The sequence below is a fragment of the Protopterus annectens genome, chromosome 12.part0 (genome assembly GCF_019279795.1).
Source record: "Protopterus annectens isolate FY-2018-M chromosome 12.part0, PAN1.0, whole genome shotgun sequence".
Classification (NCBI taxonomy): Eukaryota; Metazoa; Chordata; order Ceratodontiformes; family Protopteridae; genus Protopterus; species Protopterus annectens.
This window is the reverse complement of record NC_056746.1, coordinates 996,947,100-996,964,658: the sequence shown is the minus strand read 5'-3', so window position 1 is coordinate 996,964,658 and position 17,559 is coordinate 996,947,100. Positions and strand designations below refer to the sequence as shown.

General features: G+C 43.0%; 1 protein-coding gene across 1 annotated transcript in view; it reads left to right on the top strand.

The window, feature by feature from the left end:
* Nucleotides 1-17,559, top strand: part of DPM1 (dolichyl-phosphate mannosyltransferase subunit 1, catalytic) — a gene marked incomplete in the record, with an annotated part of 580,475 nt that overhangs the window by 293,359 nt on the left and 269,557 nt on the right. The window contains 1 exon segment of the mRNA XM_044088984.1: nucleotides 2,119-2,152. Within this exon segment, the coding sequence (XP_043944919.1) occupies nucleotides 2,119-2,152 (34 nt within the window).

Sequence of the window (17,559 nt, the reverse complement as noted above, 5' to 3'; positions counted from 1 at the left end):
ATGGCAACACTAGAAAGCATACTTCTCTGAACCTCTCAGAACAAGAAATCTGAACAAAGCTGAAATTAATGACTAGAGCCGGATAACCCCCCCCCCCCAAAAAAAAATGTGATGGATGTTAAATATTGCTTTTATAAACTTACAAAGTTGCTAGAATAACAGGTCTTGTGTTAAAATGCACTTTCTAACACTGAAATGCATGCCCTTAATTAGTTACTGCAATAGACCGTGATTTTCCAGAAAACACAAATCTAGTGAGGTAAATACCAAAATTATAAGTAAAAAATCTGGATGTTCTGAGAAAATCTGGACAGTTGGGGCATGTGCTGGAAAGCAAAAAAGTGTCTTTTAAAAATCGGAAGAATGGGACTTCTGCATGTGCACATAACATAAACTGAAGATAATCACCAAGATCTGTAGGACTGAGCTAATAATCTGTAACTGCTGATTCACCAAGCAGCTATCCACATGTCTAAAAGACTGGTTATTGTCCTTCATAAAAATGCACGTCCTGACTGATTTACAGTAAATAATCTGATCAGATTGCCGGTTCCGTAAATAAACGGTCAGATTGCCGGTTCCGTAAGATCGGTAATGCTTATGCTTTTGTTGCTGCCCTTATTAATACTTCTTTCACATAAAAATGTTGTTGCCAGACAGTCAAATAACTAGATTATTTAATTCAACAAATGAGGTGAGCTGAAGTCTTTATTATGCAAGACATGCAAAATGCCATTGATTGGAGGTGCAAGTTACAGTAGCATTCAGTCACCGGCATTTACAACAATTAAGCATGCAGAAAAGGAGACTGACAAGATGTGCCAGTTATGTGTTCACTGATGTCCTTGCTGGAGATGTACATTTGTGTGGACATTTAGGAAAGCATAGCATTTATTGCAAGCACAGTTGCAAAGCCGTTTTCATTTCAGTGTAACTAGTGCTTGGCGTAAATGCTACGTTTTTCCACCATGCTGGTTTGAATGTCATCATCTGTACTCCCTACTTGTACTGGATGATAGCGATCACATTCTTAAAGCAGGCTTAAGCAGTACTGTTTGAAAGAGGGGAACACAAATGCTGGTATTTTTTCCTCGAAGCAAAAACTGTACTGGACTTACACACATTTTAAAGGAAGTTGATGCTGTGGGTGGGAATGTAGTTACATCATGTACGATGTCACAAAGGGGGAGGTGATTAGCTAAGTGGGTGTCAATGTTTCAGCTTCGGTCCGAAGCAAGAAACTGATTTCTGAAATGAGATAGTGTCCCTTTAAGTGTTCTGTGCTCTCTTACCTCTTGGGTGGCCCCTCCTACTTAACTGTCTTATTGATTTGGCCACTAGAGGGCATGGCAGGAACCAGACACTATGGAGCTGATGCCATGCAAGCCCAATAAAATACAACCGTTTTGAAGATAGACAGCACTGGTCTAAAGGTCCTTTGGTGGACTCCCTGATTGATGCACCAGGCGCCAGAAAAGAGTTGACTGATGAAAAAGCTGCTGTCCACTGCCTAACAAAGTCTAGAGCATTTCACGGAATGGGAAAGCATGCTTACATCTCAGGCACTTTTGCTGTGAGGGGTCTAAATTATGTAACATATATGATCTGAGTCTAAAAAGATCTAGTGGATTAGGTCTTGGATTCTTTGTGCAACCCACCCTCTGCGGAATCAAGGAAATGGATAGAGACTACTTTGGGTACCATGTTGAACATTACTAACCTCTCCATGCACTTATTATATAAGACAACTGATGGAGCACCCAGAATGCAGATACAGACATCACTGTAAGATGGCATGCCTGGCTTCATTTGTGCAATTTTTGCAGACAACCAAGGAATAATTCCACAGTGCCTTGATGGTTCTGCATTATTTGGACTTGTGAAAGAAAGAATGATGTGGTATGATCAAAAAGGCAAGACCCTTTCAAATAACCTTTAACAGGATTCTGAAGAGGTCCAGATTACTGTGGTTCAGAAAACCCTAGTATCAACTTTCTTTTTTTCTACTTGAAATAGAATTGTTGCCTTTACTTTTCTGTGTATTAAGAGTCTTGCAGTTGTGAACTGAAGTTGAACATTATTTACACAACCTCTCACTTTTGTTTCATTGCTTTACAGCTCCTCAGGCCAAGACCAAAGAAACTAGGATTAGGTAAGTGTTCATAAATAAACTATGTGTTAAAACAGTTGAGCCCCACATGGCTTTAAAAACGTTGGTATGTCCTTGAGGGTTATTTACACATATCCCAGAGGCCTCCACTACAGGAGGTTTAAGATGTTATGCAGTCCTTTCTTCATATGAGCACATGGTGTTTGCTAACATTGTTTTTATTCAGCTGCCTTTGACAAGTTGTTATACTCCCCCTTTTCTCATTTGATCTGTTAAATAACTATTTGCTTCAGTTGTCAGTGAATTTTCATTTAAATTATTTGTTCATCTTGTTATGATCACTTACTGAGAAGAGTGTCAGGAGTGATTTGTGACAGACTAGTACCTGTAAGAGTGAAAAGGAAGGTCTACAAGAGGGTAGTGAGACCAGCTATGTTATATGGGTTGGAGACAGTGGCATTGACAAAAAGGCAGGTGTTTGAGTTGGATGTGGCAGAGTTAAAGATGTTAAGATTTGCACTGGGTGTGACAAGGGTGGACAGGATTAGGAATAAGTATATTAGAGGGCCAGCCCAGGTTGGCAGGTTTGGAGACAAAGCCAGAGAGGCAAGATTACGTTGGTTTGGACATGTGCAGAGAAGGGATGCAGAGTATATTGGGAAAAAGATGCTAAGGATGAAGCTACCAGGTAACAGGAAAAGAGGAAGGCCTAAGATAAGGTTTATGGATGTGGTGAGAGAGGACATGCAGGTGGTTGGTGTGACAGAGCAAGATGCAGAGGACAGGAAGAAATGGAAACAGGTGATCCGCTGTGGCGACCCCTAACGGGAACAGCCGAAAGAAGATGATGATGACTTTCAGTGGCTTCCTTATGAAGGTTAAATTAGTTAGTGCATCCAGAATATTCATGACTGTCCGCAACCATTTAGTGACCTTGTGTGTTTGTTTGCATATTGGTGAGAGTCTACAGAAAAGGGTTTCAAGGAGTCGTATGTAAAACAGAATGTGATTACAGTATACAACATCGTGAGAACAGAGAAACCTGTGAAGCAGAGTGGTAGAGTCATGGACAATTTTCAAAAGGCTGTAGTAAAACAAGTAACCACTAAGATTTCCTGTACAGCTAGACATACACGGTTATACCTCAAGTAAGGGAGAAGTAGTAAATTGTGAGCAAAATACAGCCAGTAATTAATCACAAAGAATAGTAGACAATTAAGGTTATGTTTGCTAAAACAATAGGTATTTCTTCCCAAAGATGGTATCAGTAATCCTCGGGTGGTTGCAGTATAATAAGGGAATAAGAGGAAATGGATTAGAGTAGTGATGACAACAAATGATTCAGGCAAGTCATGAAAGGGGAGGGATGAGGGATAACAGTAGTGAGACAGTAAAGAAAGGAGAGAAGCTGATGTTGCAGAAAAGAATGGAGAGGAGACTAGTATGAAGCAGGGGAGTACACTGCATTGAAGAATTAATCTGAATGAGAGGACTTGTAACATAATAAACAAGCAGTACAGTCTGAAATAGAAATACAGAGTCAGGAGGGGGTGGTGGCAAAACAGGTTTGTAGTAGACAAGGTGTGATGCAAAATTACAAGCAGAAAAAACAGTAATACCGATTGCTACAGGGCTTCATATTTCTAAACTTCATGCAGATGCCTCACAGAGATTCTGTGTAGTATTGCTTGTCCATGGTGCTAAAAATAGCATGAGTAATGAAAATGATTTGCACTACTCTGTTATGCATGCCCAGACTTGTGGCAATCATTCTGTGATGAAAATCCATGCACCAGGGGTGCTGTTGTTAGTAGCTCCATTCAGTGTGCATTTCCCCTACATCTGAGCATACGCATGCATAGGAAGCTATTGTGCTTGTTGAGTGAGTCATGCTGATCACCTCTTTAGGGAAGGTAAAATACTGGGGAGGGGAGAGCTCAGGAACAGTTGTTGGTAAAGTAGGTTGCTTAGTCAAATGGTATGCAAGTCGTAGATGTTCTTCGTTCCACATTGCTGCAGTCCTAACTATTGGGTAGTCCGCTGTCCAGTCGGCCCGAATACCAGAGTATATGGCTGACGTCGGTCAGGGCGCATTAGACTGACGTCAGTACGTCAGGGTACTAATGCGCATGACCGACGTCATATCCTCAGTCTTTTTTGCCGCATGGTCCGATGCAGAAGCAGTTTTGCGAGTGCAGGTTGGCGTTCTGAAATTTTCTGAAGTCGGAGTTTCAGACCGAATCAGAGTTGGCTAAGTACCCCGTTGGGGAATATTTTGGTTTTTTCTTGCCTCAGTATTTAACCGGATGTCAGAAAAAGTGAATAACTGTATTTCTTGTGGGAAACAGATACCTCATAGGGATTACCATACCTTGTGTATACCTTGTTTAGGGCCTGAGCACGACGTTGTTGGATGCCGCTCTTGTGCTAGATTTAACAAACGCACTATTAAGAGAAGGTTAGACTGTGCCAGGTTAGTGTTTGGGAAGCGTTGCAATTATAAAATGCCGCCGGATGCTCCGGCCCGCTTCGTCAAGAAGCGCAAGGACAAAACAGCGAAGCCTAGGGTTGATGAACCGCAGTCCCGGACGCCGGTTCTTTAGAAGGCTCAGTGGAGCCAGAGGTTTTGCCAGGCGTTTCTTTGGAGTCTCAGGCAGAGACTTTACTGTTACAGGATGTGCCTTCTCAGGAGGTAGGCCAGGCTGAGGGGCTTCTCAGGTAACTATTCTTCCCTCTCTTCCCAAGGGAGTTAGAGCCTCTCCTTCTGTTTCCAAAACTTCTTTGAGAGGTAGGCCAAGTTTAGCTTCAGTGGGGCTTCTCCTAGCACTTCAGGTTCTGTGCCTAAGAAACATATGCTTAAAATGGCAGAAGATTTGATTACTATGATTAGAGGTTCTATGCCCCTCCTGATAAGAGGCCTAGGGTGGAACCTGAGTTTGATAGTTTTGAACAGTGTTCAGAGGCTTCTGAGTCTTCATGGAAGATTTGCAGGAGTATCCTCCTTATTCTGATTCTGATGTGGATGATTCCACTCCTACAGCTTCTCCTCCTGAGGATTTCTCATTTTCAGAGACTCTGCATTCCATGAGGGAGCACTTTAAATGGGAAGGCCAGGATTACTCTGATTCCAGGAAAAGGCTTAGGGAATTCTTGTTTTACCCCAGCATAGGCCCTTAGCTATACCTCCTGTGTTGAATGTGGTGGAAGATGTTTTGCAGAGGCTTCCTGAACCCTGATTCTTTGCCTCCTGCTCCTGTTAAACCTGATAGGTACTATAGGGTGCCTGAAGCTCATAAGTATCTTTTTAGAGTCCTAGGGCAGACCCGGAAACTGTTTCTCAGGGACCTAAAGGTGTTAAGGCCTCTGTGGTTAAAACCCTGTTCCCACTGATAAAGAGGCAAGGGCTTTGGATAGATGGGGAAAGAAAGTGTATACTTCTTCCACTTTAGCCATGAGGGCGTTGAATTGTCAGTTTCACATGCTAAAATATCAAAATTATCTCCTTTCACAACTGAAATCTAAGGTGGATGCTTTGGCGGAAGGTATTGAGTGTAAAGAGTTGCTGGATTTAGTTCATGTGTCTGAACAAGTGGGTAAGCATTCTTTGCAATGTGGTTTTGATGCTGTACAGGCCTCCTCGAGGGTGGCTGCCACTAGTTCTGTTCTTCGCAGGCATGCCTGGTTGAGGGATCAGAATTTAGCTGAGCATGTTAAGACAAGGATTTTGGATGCTCCTTTACAGTCTGATGTGTTGTTTGGTTCGCCTGTGGAAGCAGTTTTAAAGAAAATGGAGGACAAAGCTAAGTCTATGCAAACTGTTAAAGATTTTTGCAGGTGCAGCCACCAAGTTTAGTAGAAATTGGCCTACTAAGGGATGGACATATCCTGCTTATGATTCCCAGTCTAGGGGTAGGTCTAGACGTGGTAGGGGCAGAGCTCAAGGTTCTTTTAGGCCTAGAACAGGGAGTTCACCTGCTCAGACTTCTGGTGAGGGCAGGGGTCAGTCCTTTCGTAAACAGACCCAATGACCTGCCTTTTCAGCTGCCAGTAGATTCTCGTCTGGCAGCTCCTTTGGGAGGAAGACTGTCTCTTTTCAAAGAAAATTGGGATTTAATCACTCAAGACAGATGGGTGTTGGATATCATTCACCACGGTTACAGGTTTTATTTCCATACATTGCCCCCTTTCAAAGGCATGCCAGACGTTCCTCCTCCACAAAGGAAAGAGGCTCACAAGCAAATTTCTCTGTTACTCCAAATACGGGCCATTCAGACAGTCCCTGTATCAGAAAGGGGCCTAGGATTTTATTCTCGCCTGTTCCTAGTACCAAAGAAGGGGAACACGTGGAGACCAATTTTGGATTTATCTATCCTCAACACTTATCTGGACATTCCAAAGTTCAAGATGTTGACGTTACAACAGCTTTTACCTCTGCTGGGCAAAGATCACTGGATGGTAACTTTAGATCTCAAGGAAGCTTACCTTCATGTGCCTATAAGACTAAGTTGCAGGAAGTATCTGCGTTTTCGAGCTGGAAATTCTCATTATCAGTTCTCTGCATTGCCCTTTGTCTTATCTACTGCGCCCAGAGTATTCACAAAGGTTCTAGCTCCAGTGATAGCTTACTTCAGGCTAAAAGGAATTCAAATCTATCCTTACTTGGACGACTGCCTGATTCTGGCTCAAGAAAAGGAAGACCTTCTACAGCATCTGGAATATGTTATAGCAGTGCTAAGATGCCTAGGGTATTCTGTGAACGAAATAAAGTCCAGTCTAGTACCCTCTCAAGACATGTGCTTTCTGGGTGTGAGACTGAATACAGCAGCCCAGATGGCCTTTTTAACCCCGGACAAACAAAAGAGTCTCTCCCTTTACTTCCATCAACTATCTCATCAGTCCGTGCTGACTGCAAGGACAGTCCTTCAAGCATTAGGGTTCATGGCATCTTGTATTCTGGTGCTTCCCAATGCCAAACTGCATATGAGGAAGCTGCAATGGTATCTCAAAAATGTATGGACACAGCACTGCCAGGATTTGGACACTGTCATTCAAATAATACCCTGCCTTCAAAAAGAATTTTTGTGGTGGGCTCAGGAATGTCACCTAAACAAGGGACTCTCTGTGACCCGGCCAGAGGCGAGTCAGATTTTAACGACAGATGCCTCGGACATTGCTTGGGGAGCTCATCTAAATGGAAAGTGGATACAAGACAAGTGGCCTGCCAGACTACAGCATCTACATATCAACATGAAGGAGATGTTAGCAGTCCAGTTTGCATTAATGGCTTTCAAGGAGTTACTTCTTCCAGGGCAGGTGTTGATTCTAACAGACAACACAACTGTCATGTGGTACATCAACAAACAAGGGGAACACATTCTTATCCTCTATGCAGGCAAGCAATGATTTTATGGGAGACTGCGCTCAGCTTGCAACTAACTCTTCAGGCAAGGTTTCTGCCGGGAGTACAGAACTCCTTAGCAGATGTGTTAAGCAGACAAATCATGGATCCCCACGAGTGGAAACTGGATCTTCATGTATTTCAGAAATTGACAGTGTCATGGGGAACTCCAGACATAGATCTGTTCGCTTCTCCACTAAACCACCAGCTGCCAAAGTTTTGCACAAAGGGGTTTCATCACACAGCTTGGAAAGTGGATGCTCTTTCTTTCAGTTGGAAAAATCTTCATGTGTATGCCTTTCCACCTCTGCCTCTTCTTCCAAAGGTGCTCTTAAAGGTCAGACAAGACAAGCCAAGGATGATTTTAATAGCTCCAGATTGGCCTCGCCAACACTGGTACCCACTACTAAGGAAGGAGTCTGGTAAGGAAGCCTCCATGGCCTTTACCTTTGATTCCACATCTGTTATCTCAGAAGGACGGTCATCTGCTCAATGTCAAGCTTCACTCACTTCATCTAACAGCCTGGCATATTCTGTGTTGAAACACAGCAGGTCTCAACTTCCTCAACAAGTTTTAAATGTGATTATGGAAGCTAGAAGACCTAGTACAAGGAAAGTGTACGCAGAAAAATGGAAGAGGTTTTTATTTTGGAGTACAGCAAAGAATTTGGAGATTTCTGAGCCTAATTTGAATGTGGCTCTTCAATATCTTACTGAGTTATTGGACAAAGGTTTGTCCTTCTCTTCCATTAAGATTCATGCTGCAGCAATTTCAGCTCACTATGATTGTGACCCACCATTGTTTTCGCATCTTTTGTTCAAGCAGTTTCTTAGAGGGGCAAAGAATATAAGACCCCACGTAGAGCTCCTACTCCTGCTTGGGATCTCAATTTTGTGTTGGAAAAACTTACTCTACAACCTTTTGAGCCTGCGGCTACTGCTGAATTGAAATACTTGTCATGGAAGACTGCTTTTCTGTTGGCTATTACTTCTGCAAGAAGGGTGTCTGAGTTGCAGGCCCTTATGGCAGTAGAGCCCTTTTGATTTTCCATAAGGATAGGGTATCATTACGCACTAATCCTTCCTTTATGCCTAAGGTGGTTTCTAGTGTGGCTTTAAACCAAACTATTCATTTGCCTACTTTTTATGCAGACACCCAAAATAAAGGGGAAAAGATTTTGCACACTTTAGATGTACATAGGCAATTGCGTTATTATTTAAGCAGGACTAAGGATTTTAGGCAGTCTCAGCAGTTGTTTGTTTCTTTTGCTTTGAGTTCAGGGCAAGCCTGTGTCAAAACAAACTATTTCTAGGTGGATTGGGTTTTACATTGCATTTTGTTATTCCCATCATGGCAAGGAGATTCCAGCTGGGATTAGGCCTCATTCCACTAGGGCTACTGCCACTTCAACAGCATTTCGAAGGGGGGGTGGCAACTAAGGATATTTTGGAGGCAGCTACTTGGAGTTCAGTGCATACTTTCTCTAAGCATTATCACCTTCCTCTCTACTCTAAGTCTAGGGCTGGTTTTGCCACAGCTATTTTGCAAGGCATGTTGTCAGCTCCTGCTTCTTTATGATTTGCCAGCCTCCCTTACCTCTGCTTTGGGATTCTACCCAATAGTTAGGACTGCAGCAATGTGGAACGAAGAACATAGTACAGTTTTGTACCTACCATAAATGTAGATGTTCGAGGATCCACATTGCTGCAGTCCAATTTACCCTCCCTCCTTCCCCTCTGTGTTTAGGGGTGGTTGTGTAGGTGAGGTTATATGCTGATATTTTTGTGTATATTTTTGTATATATTGTACATATTTCTGGTGCAGGTATATTGGGCCTTGTCTTTTTAGGGTCTTCTGACATCTGGGGCAAGAAAAGACTGAGGATATGACGTCGGTCATGCGCATTAGTACCCTGACGTACTGACGTCAGTCTAATGCGCCCTGACCGACGTCAGCCATATACTCTGGTATTCGGGCCGACTGGACAGCGGACTACCCAATAGTTAGGACTGCAGCAATGTGGATCCTCGAACATCTACATTTATGGTAGGTACAAAACTGTACTTTTTATAACTTGCACTTAGTTCTGCAGAACACAAGGAAGTTCATCTCAGTTTGATATGCTACCCCATAGGTGATATGTTCAGTGGTAGTTCCCCTGTACTTACTCAACACTCAACATGCCCTTGCTCTTCTTGAATGTTTTTGCAGCTTCTTGTGCTAGTGCCTCTTTACTGTTTTTTTTGTTAGATTTTACTGATCCCCATTTGCTAGCATGGTCTAAACTAAAAGTCACTGTAACTGCAGGGTTTGAGGCTGGTGCAGATGGTATTGGTATGGTGGCATTAGGCACTTCAGACATTTGCCATAACACCTAATGCTACCTTCCACAAAGAATTATGATCGAGTCTGTGATCATAGCCAACTTATTTTATACTCAGTCTGGATGTCAAGCTTCACGTCTCAAGCTTTGCTTTCTTCCCTCACCCTGTAATCTAATGTGATTTTTTTAAATGATACCATAGATTTGTAAGCTGAAATGTTTTCTAAAGCTTTTTTATCTTTTGTTTACTAATATTAGAGTAGATTGAAATATGTATAAGGTTTTGGCGAGGAAATCATTTTTATCAATTTTGATTCATCGGATATGCTTTATTATATTTTGAGTCAGTATTATAAATTAGTTTGCATATTTTCATAGTTAAACGTAATCATAAGACATTTAATTTTAATACTATTTCAGTTGTGTTCATAAGATTTTCAATGGATGATGTGTGGTGTGATGTATTAACTTTGCATCACTTTTATTATGATTAAAACATTTTAACAATATTTCTAAACTAATATTCAAAGAGTTTTGTAATGGTTTCAGTGAACATTTTTTTAAATGCTAGTAACACATCCACAAAAAGTTGAATTTTATAGTAATTCATTTTGAATCCATCTTTCTCACCTTAATTGAGACAATAAAGTTAGGTTTGATAACTAAAACAATCAGTGCACCCCTGAGTTGTTGCTTTTGAAATCTTTATTGTTTGAGTCATTTAACACTTTATTACAGAATAAATATGAATTTACGTGTTTTAACACTTGGAGAAATCCATAAATTTCTAATGATTTACAAAGATAGAAACCATTTCATTAAATCACGTTTTTGTTCCAAAATCTAAAGTAATAACTGCTAAATCTTATTCATCCCATCTCTCTAATTCAACTAATGGTTCCTGAAGCTGCTTGTCAGATCCATGCCAGAAAAAGTAGTGTTCCAGACTCGAGCTCCTTTAAATATTTCTCTGCCCATAATCTGTAGGTGAAGCTGCTTCAGATCTCATTGCTGCCTCAACATTGTAGCATTGTGTTGGTAGTAGCCAAGTGCTTCATCACATTCATTTTTTGATTTTTTTGCCTGTTACTTGTTCTCCTGTAGATATTTCTGCTAGTTTTTCTTTCCTGTTTCGGCATGTAGGCGCGGGTCTATGTTATTTCGTTGAATGGCTATTCAGTGAATAGCCATTTGCCGAGCACCTATTTAGCAAAGCCACTCTTTGTCAAACAGTGGATTTTCACTAGAGTGAACCAGTGGTTGGCCAACTGAGTAACCTCAATAAAAATAAATAAAATTTAAAACCTGCCAAGGTGGGGGGGGGGGCTAATATGCTCCCCACACCCCTCAGTATCGAGGGCTGCACCCCCCCACATCCCCCCTAACTAAATGTACCAACTCCAAGATCACACTACAGTGGGGAAAAGGGTAAATTCCAGATAGTGGCCAACTGCTGGTTTGTCCTAGTGCAAATCTGCCATTCGATGAAGAGCGGCTTTGCTAAGTAGGTGTTCAATGAATGGCTGTTCGCTGAATGGCCATTTAACTAAATAATATAGCCTTTTGGCCCTTTCCTGATGCCTGTTTAAAAAAAAAGTCTTTTTCACCTTTTTGTAGTTGTTAATAGTTAACCTATTTCCTGGATACAGTAGTTATGTGTGTGTGTGTGCGTGTGCGTGTGTGCGTGTGCGTGTGTGTGTGTGTGCGTGTGTGTGTGTGCGTGTGTGTGCGTGTGTGTGTGCGTGTGTGTGTGTGCGTGTGTGTGTGCGTGTGTGTGTGTGTGTGTGTGTGTGTGTGTGTGTGCGCAAGATGGAGATTATTTTTCCTTCTAGGACTTTAGAGAGTAAGGAGAAGAGGCTTAGAGTGCACCAGATCCAGCCAGGATGCACACAAACTTTGTGTGCCTAGGGAGAGCCACCTTTCATCAGACTGTACAGTCTGCAAGGCCTTTGTTCAGCGGGCTTTAGTAGAGCAATTTAAGGTGGGTATTAAAGGCTTGCTATCCCCCCCCCAATCCAGAGATGAGCAAAAAAAAAAAAAAGAGAGACAGAAGAAGAAGAAAGAGAAGTTGTCTAAAATCAAAGACAGAGAAAAAGATTCCTATCCCGAAAATGTAAGCCAGATGAATCTCTTGGTGCTGTACCATGTAAAATTCTGAAGTATTAAGAGAGCAGATTATTTTTCTCGACTCCAACAAAGTCTCTTATATTAGCCCTGACTGTTTCGGAGCTGATCATTGTTTCAGACAGGACTCCAAAGACTCTAGTCAGAGGCACTTTCTCAGAGAGGGAACTTTCCAGATTCACTTTTCAGCCTCTTTCCCAGTCTTCATCAAATCATTTAGATCCTACAGGAGTGCTTCAGAAATTAATCGGGACCACATGGTGAAGGCTGTTTATCAAAATGCTGATAAAACAGCTGTCCTTCCATCTTGAGGGTGGTAAGGGATGGTTCCTCATCTCTCCTATTTGCTTTGTCCGTAGTGTGACTTTCAGATGTTGTGGTATCGGATCCAGCAGCTTGTCCAGAGCCTGCATCATGAGCGTCAATGGACCCTTTTGGCCTCTACTCTGGGGATTTTGAATCATCGTTAACAGCTGTCAGAACTGACATCTCTGCATTGGCATGGACACTTCTGCACTGGCTCCATCACCACTGTCTCCCACTTTGGTGTAGTAGTCATCAGCCTTCAAGGCAGTGGCACCAATCTTCTCCCAGGGTCCCTGTGCTGTGTAGTGTTCAAAGATCCCCTTGTTAATGCAGCATACTTCTTCTTCAGCAGTAGTACAGTAGTGCCTTCAGCTCTCTACAAGATCCTACATCTGTTCCTCAGATGTGGCAGATGTAGGATGAGCAGTTGAGATTATAAGGAAGATTATCATTTTTCCATCAAGAACTACAGGCTTCAGCAGTATCATCTGTACCCTAGGATATCATTTCATATCTGCCTTGACTTCCTTATACTTCCCAGGGTCAGAGCCAGGGAATGACTCAAGGAAACTGTTCACTTGCAAGATCAGTTCTCTGATTTGCCCCTGTACGTTGCCCCAAAAAAAGAGGACATGTAAGAGGAAGGCACATTGATTTCCCTACAGAATTGGTCACCTCAAACAGTGAGTCAGATGATAAAGAGGACTGATCCCTTTGTAAGACTTCTATTCAGTAAGCTCATGCAACAGAGAATATTTTGACCCACAGACCTACCCTCTTAGGATAAGGCAGTCCTCTTCATGGCATATCACTTGGCACACTCTGCTTTTTAAGGTGGTTCCTCTGGAGGACCACCTTAACCAGGAGAGCATGGCGGGAGCCTGATGTGTCTGAAAGTTATCCTAGAAAGCAAATCAGATTCCCCCCTCCCCATAACAGATGATATTGGTCCAAAAGTCCTTTGGTTAATTCTCATTTTGCGGATGTGGCAACCAGAAAAGAACTGACAAGATGATACAGCTATTTTCACCCTCCCAGCAAGGAGTTTGGGGTGATGGACATGATAGGAAAGCAGATGTATGCTTCAGCCAGCTTTGTACTTGGGGCCTTGAACTATGCCATCCACAAGAACCATTTTCGGAGAGAACTAGCCAAGCAAGCTCTAATGCCCCTGAAAAGACCTCACATTCCTGACTCTAGGAAACGGCTAAAAACCACATTGGGCACCATGTATAATATTACTAGCCTTTTTGTATGACATATGAATAATGTGACCAATGGAGCAGCTAGAGAGGCACCAATGGAGCAGCTAGAGAGGCAGGTGCAGGCATTGAAGTGAGATGCCATGCCTGGCTTCATCTTTATGAATGTAGACGGTTTTAAGTCATCTTTTGGTAGTGCCTCAGTGATGGGTGTTCCTTATTTGGTCCAGATGTTAAAGAGAAGATGCAAAAGTGTGAACAGAATGGGAAGACCCTAACTCATGTAGGAGTTAAATGTGAGACCCAAAAATGATCTTATAATAGTAACCATAAAGTGTCCAAATCCCTGTGGTGGAAAATTCCCTTGTAGCAAGGGCATCCTCTTTAATGGATGCAGTCTCAGAAGTTGTGGATTTCCGCAAAATCAGGGATATCATGGGCCTTTGCCTGACAGTCTAACCGTCCTTGAAGGGCTGCTGACTGCTCCCTTCTGGATGCAGTTGGGGGGAAGGTTGCCTATCCTCTGCACTGCTGCATGGATGGCTATCTCTCAGGATTCCTTAGTAAGAAGGATAATATCCAGTGGCTGTAAATTCCCTTTTCCAAACATCCTCCCTTACCACACTGGCTGCTGCTATATGTGCCACCCCATCTGCAAATAAAATGGCCAGAAAAGAAATCCTCTTCCTTCTAGACAAAAGAGACATCCAAAAGGTCCCACCAGATATTTGGTAGTTGGGGATTCCGATCCATCAGTCAGATCTGATAGAAGTGATGAATAGGATACAGTAGTTATGTACTTAACAAAACACTGTATCCTTTCATCGATGTCTGTTCAGTATGACAACCCTCCACCCACCCCCCTTCCAATTGTTTTTTTGTATAGTTTGTTTCTTAACAAGAAACTGGTGAACAAGCTTCCACCGAAAAGTTTTTTAAACATTCATATACAATGGTTGCCATCATACATAGTTCAAAAACACAAGGAGAAAAAAATAAAATGTACCAAAAAGTCAAGTTTGGCATTGTAAGGATGAACACCTGTTCGTGTGGCATATTGTTTTGAGACAAACTCTTAAATAGCCAGATTAAGGTGTTTGAAGAGGTCCCACCTCCAAAGGGTCAGTGGCTCATTCTTTAAATCAGAGAGATGATGCCACAGGTCCCATCTTTTAAAAAAACTGCTGCTTTGATCCACCAGTTTGCTATTTGTTCAGACCAGTCATAAGACATTTCACATCTTCCATTGTGAGAGGATGAGTTGATTTCCATCTTTTAGTGATTGATTTCTTCACACAAAGCACTGATAGAGAAAAATAATTCCCTTACTGAGTCCGTTAATTCAGACTCCATGTCCAGCCAGAGAAAGTATGTTTCTTCTGATAACATCCCCCCTTACCGCAGATTTGTTCTGCCATACCTCCCAACCCCATTCTAAACATCCATAATTTGTCACACCTCCAAGAGATGAGAAGCCAGTGCTCTACCTGTCCTGAATGGTACCGCCAACGTTGTTGATCCACGCCCTTGGGTACAGTTTATGCAGCCAAGTGAGGGGTGTAAAAATGTCTATAAATACACATCCAAGCAAAAATCATGAATCTTCTCAGGGTCTTCGAACTCCTTAACTGCTCAAGTGCCATAGTCCATTGGGTTTGAGAAATATGTGATTTCAACATTCTTTCCCAAGTCACCCTGTGCTTGGTAGTCATTGTCCCCTTACCCATGTGTAATGCTTCAAATGCCCTGGAAACCAGGGCCTCAGTCAGGTGGCTATACTGTCTAGCATCCTGAAGCATGTGCATTAATTCCAGTGCATCTTTCCAGCTATTTGCAGCCAACTCCGATGTTCATCGTGCATATACAGCTGCAGTCATAACAGATGGGTTCTCCTGCTATCAGGCGGGTCCTCGGTTGGCCGAATTCCAAAGTCTAGGTCCGGCGTCGGTTGTCATCGCTTCTTCCCTGACGTCAGTGCGACAGGGGTATGAAAGGAACCAGCCAACGCCATTTTCTAAAGTCTTTCTTGCCGCGCGGTGCCCGAAGCAGAAGCAGTTCCCAAGTGCCGGTCGGCCAGCTCCTGAGATTACGAAAATTTGGAAACCGAAGTCTTCTTAAAAGCTAAGTACCCCGTTGGGGAAACTTTTCTTGCCTCAGACCGATGTCAGACAAAGTTAATAATTGTATTTCTTGTGGGAAGCAAATACCGCATAAGGATTTCCATTCTCTCTGTATACGTTGTTTAGGCCCAGACCACGACGTCTCCGTCTGTCGCTTTTGTGCTACATTCAACAAACGCACTATTAAGCGTCGGGCGGAGTTCGCCCAGCATTATTTTGGGAAAGCATTTAACTATACTATGTCGTCGGATACTCCGAGTCCGGTTTTGTCTAAAAAACGTAAAGACAAGGACTGACACATGAGGTCCGCGGCCTGTACCGACACCACGCCAAAGCCAACTACACGTGGTCCGGTTCTCAGCGAGGCGCCTACGCAGCCCCTGATTACCGACGACACATCTTTGATGGTGTCTCCTGTGCCCGAGGTTGCAGGCTCCTCGGCCCACACCCCGACTACAGATACCGAAGCCACTCTTGGCATTGAAACACAGAATGTGGACAGGTCCACCTCCACTCAAGGTGTCTTCAGACCTTCCTCTTCTTTCTCCATCAAGACTTTCACCAAGTCTAAAGCAGCCATGCACTCTAAGAGACCAGCTACACAGGGCCCATCTCCAGGCCCCATGCCTAAGAAACAGATGCTTAAAATGGCTGAGGATTTAATTACTCTAATCAGAGGTTCTCAGCCCCCACCGGACAAAAGGCCCAGAGTGGAGGAAGATTCCCCCTCCTCTGATCAGGGTTTCATTATTTCAGAACACTCTGATGATCAGGAACAGTCTTACTCCCCTTTTGAAGACTCTGATGCAGAGGAGTCCATCCCTTCTGTATCCCCCCCCTGAGGATTACTCATTTGGGGAAACTTTGCATACCTTAAGGGAACACTTCCACTGGGAAGGCCAGGATTATTCAGATTCCAAGAAAAGGCTCAGGGAATTTCTCTTGTTACCCCAGCACAGGCCTCTGGCTATACCTCCTGTCTTGGACATCCTAGATGATGTTTACTCGGAGGCCTGCCTTAACCCGGACTCTCTACCTCCAGCTCCAGTTAAGCCTGACAGGTACTACAGGATTCCTGACTCACACCAATTTCTATACAAAAGCCATGCTGCTGACCCAGAAACCATCTCACAGGGCCCCGAGAGAGTTAAGGCCTCCATTGCCAAAAATCCATTGCCTTCCGAGAGAGATTCCAGATCCTTAGAAAGGTGGGGAAAAAAGGTATATACCTCGGCTACCTTATCCATGAGGGCCTTAAACTGTCAGTTTCATATGCTAAAATACCAACAGTTTTTGTTATCACAATTGAAAAGTAAAATGTCACAACCTGAACAACCAGACTTGAAGGAGTTGCAGGATTTGATGCATAGTGCAGAACAAGTGGGTAAGCATACCTTACAATGTGGTTTTGATGCTCTAGAGGCCTCATGTAGAGCTGTTGTTACAGGCTCAGTCATACGTAGGCATGCCTGCCTCAAGGAACAAGCCTTGCCTGATCATGTCAAAGCTAAATTACTAGACGCCCCTCATCAAAAGGATGTACTATTTGGTGCTAATGCTGAGGAAGTATTACGGAAAATGGAGGAAAAGGCTAAATCAATGCAAACTGTGAAAGAATTTCTACAGGTTCAACCCCCACGTTTTAGTAGAAATTGGCCTTCCAAAAACTGGTCCTTTCCTGCCACAGACAGACCCCAAAGAGGCAGATACAGGCACCCGAGGGGCAGAGGACAATCCCAAGGATCGTATAGAGGCAGACAATGGCAAGCTCTTACACAAAGAGGTGGTGAGGACAACTCGCAATCTTTCAGAAAGCAAACCCAATGACTATCCCCTTTGCATGCCAACCAGGTCTCAAATGGCAGCCCCCTTAGGAGGAAAGCTGGCATTTTTCTCAAAAAATTGGCATGTTGTCACAAAGGACAAATGGATCCTGGACATTATAAACAGAGGCTACAAATTCCATTTTCACACC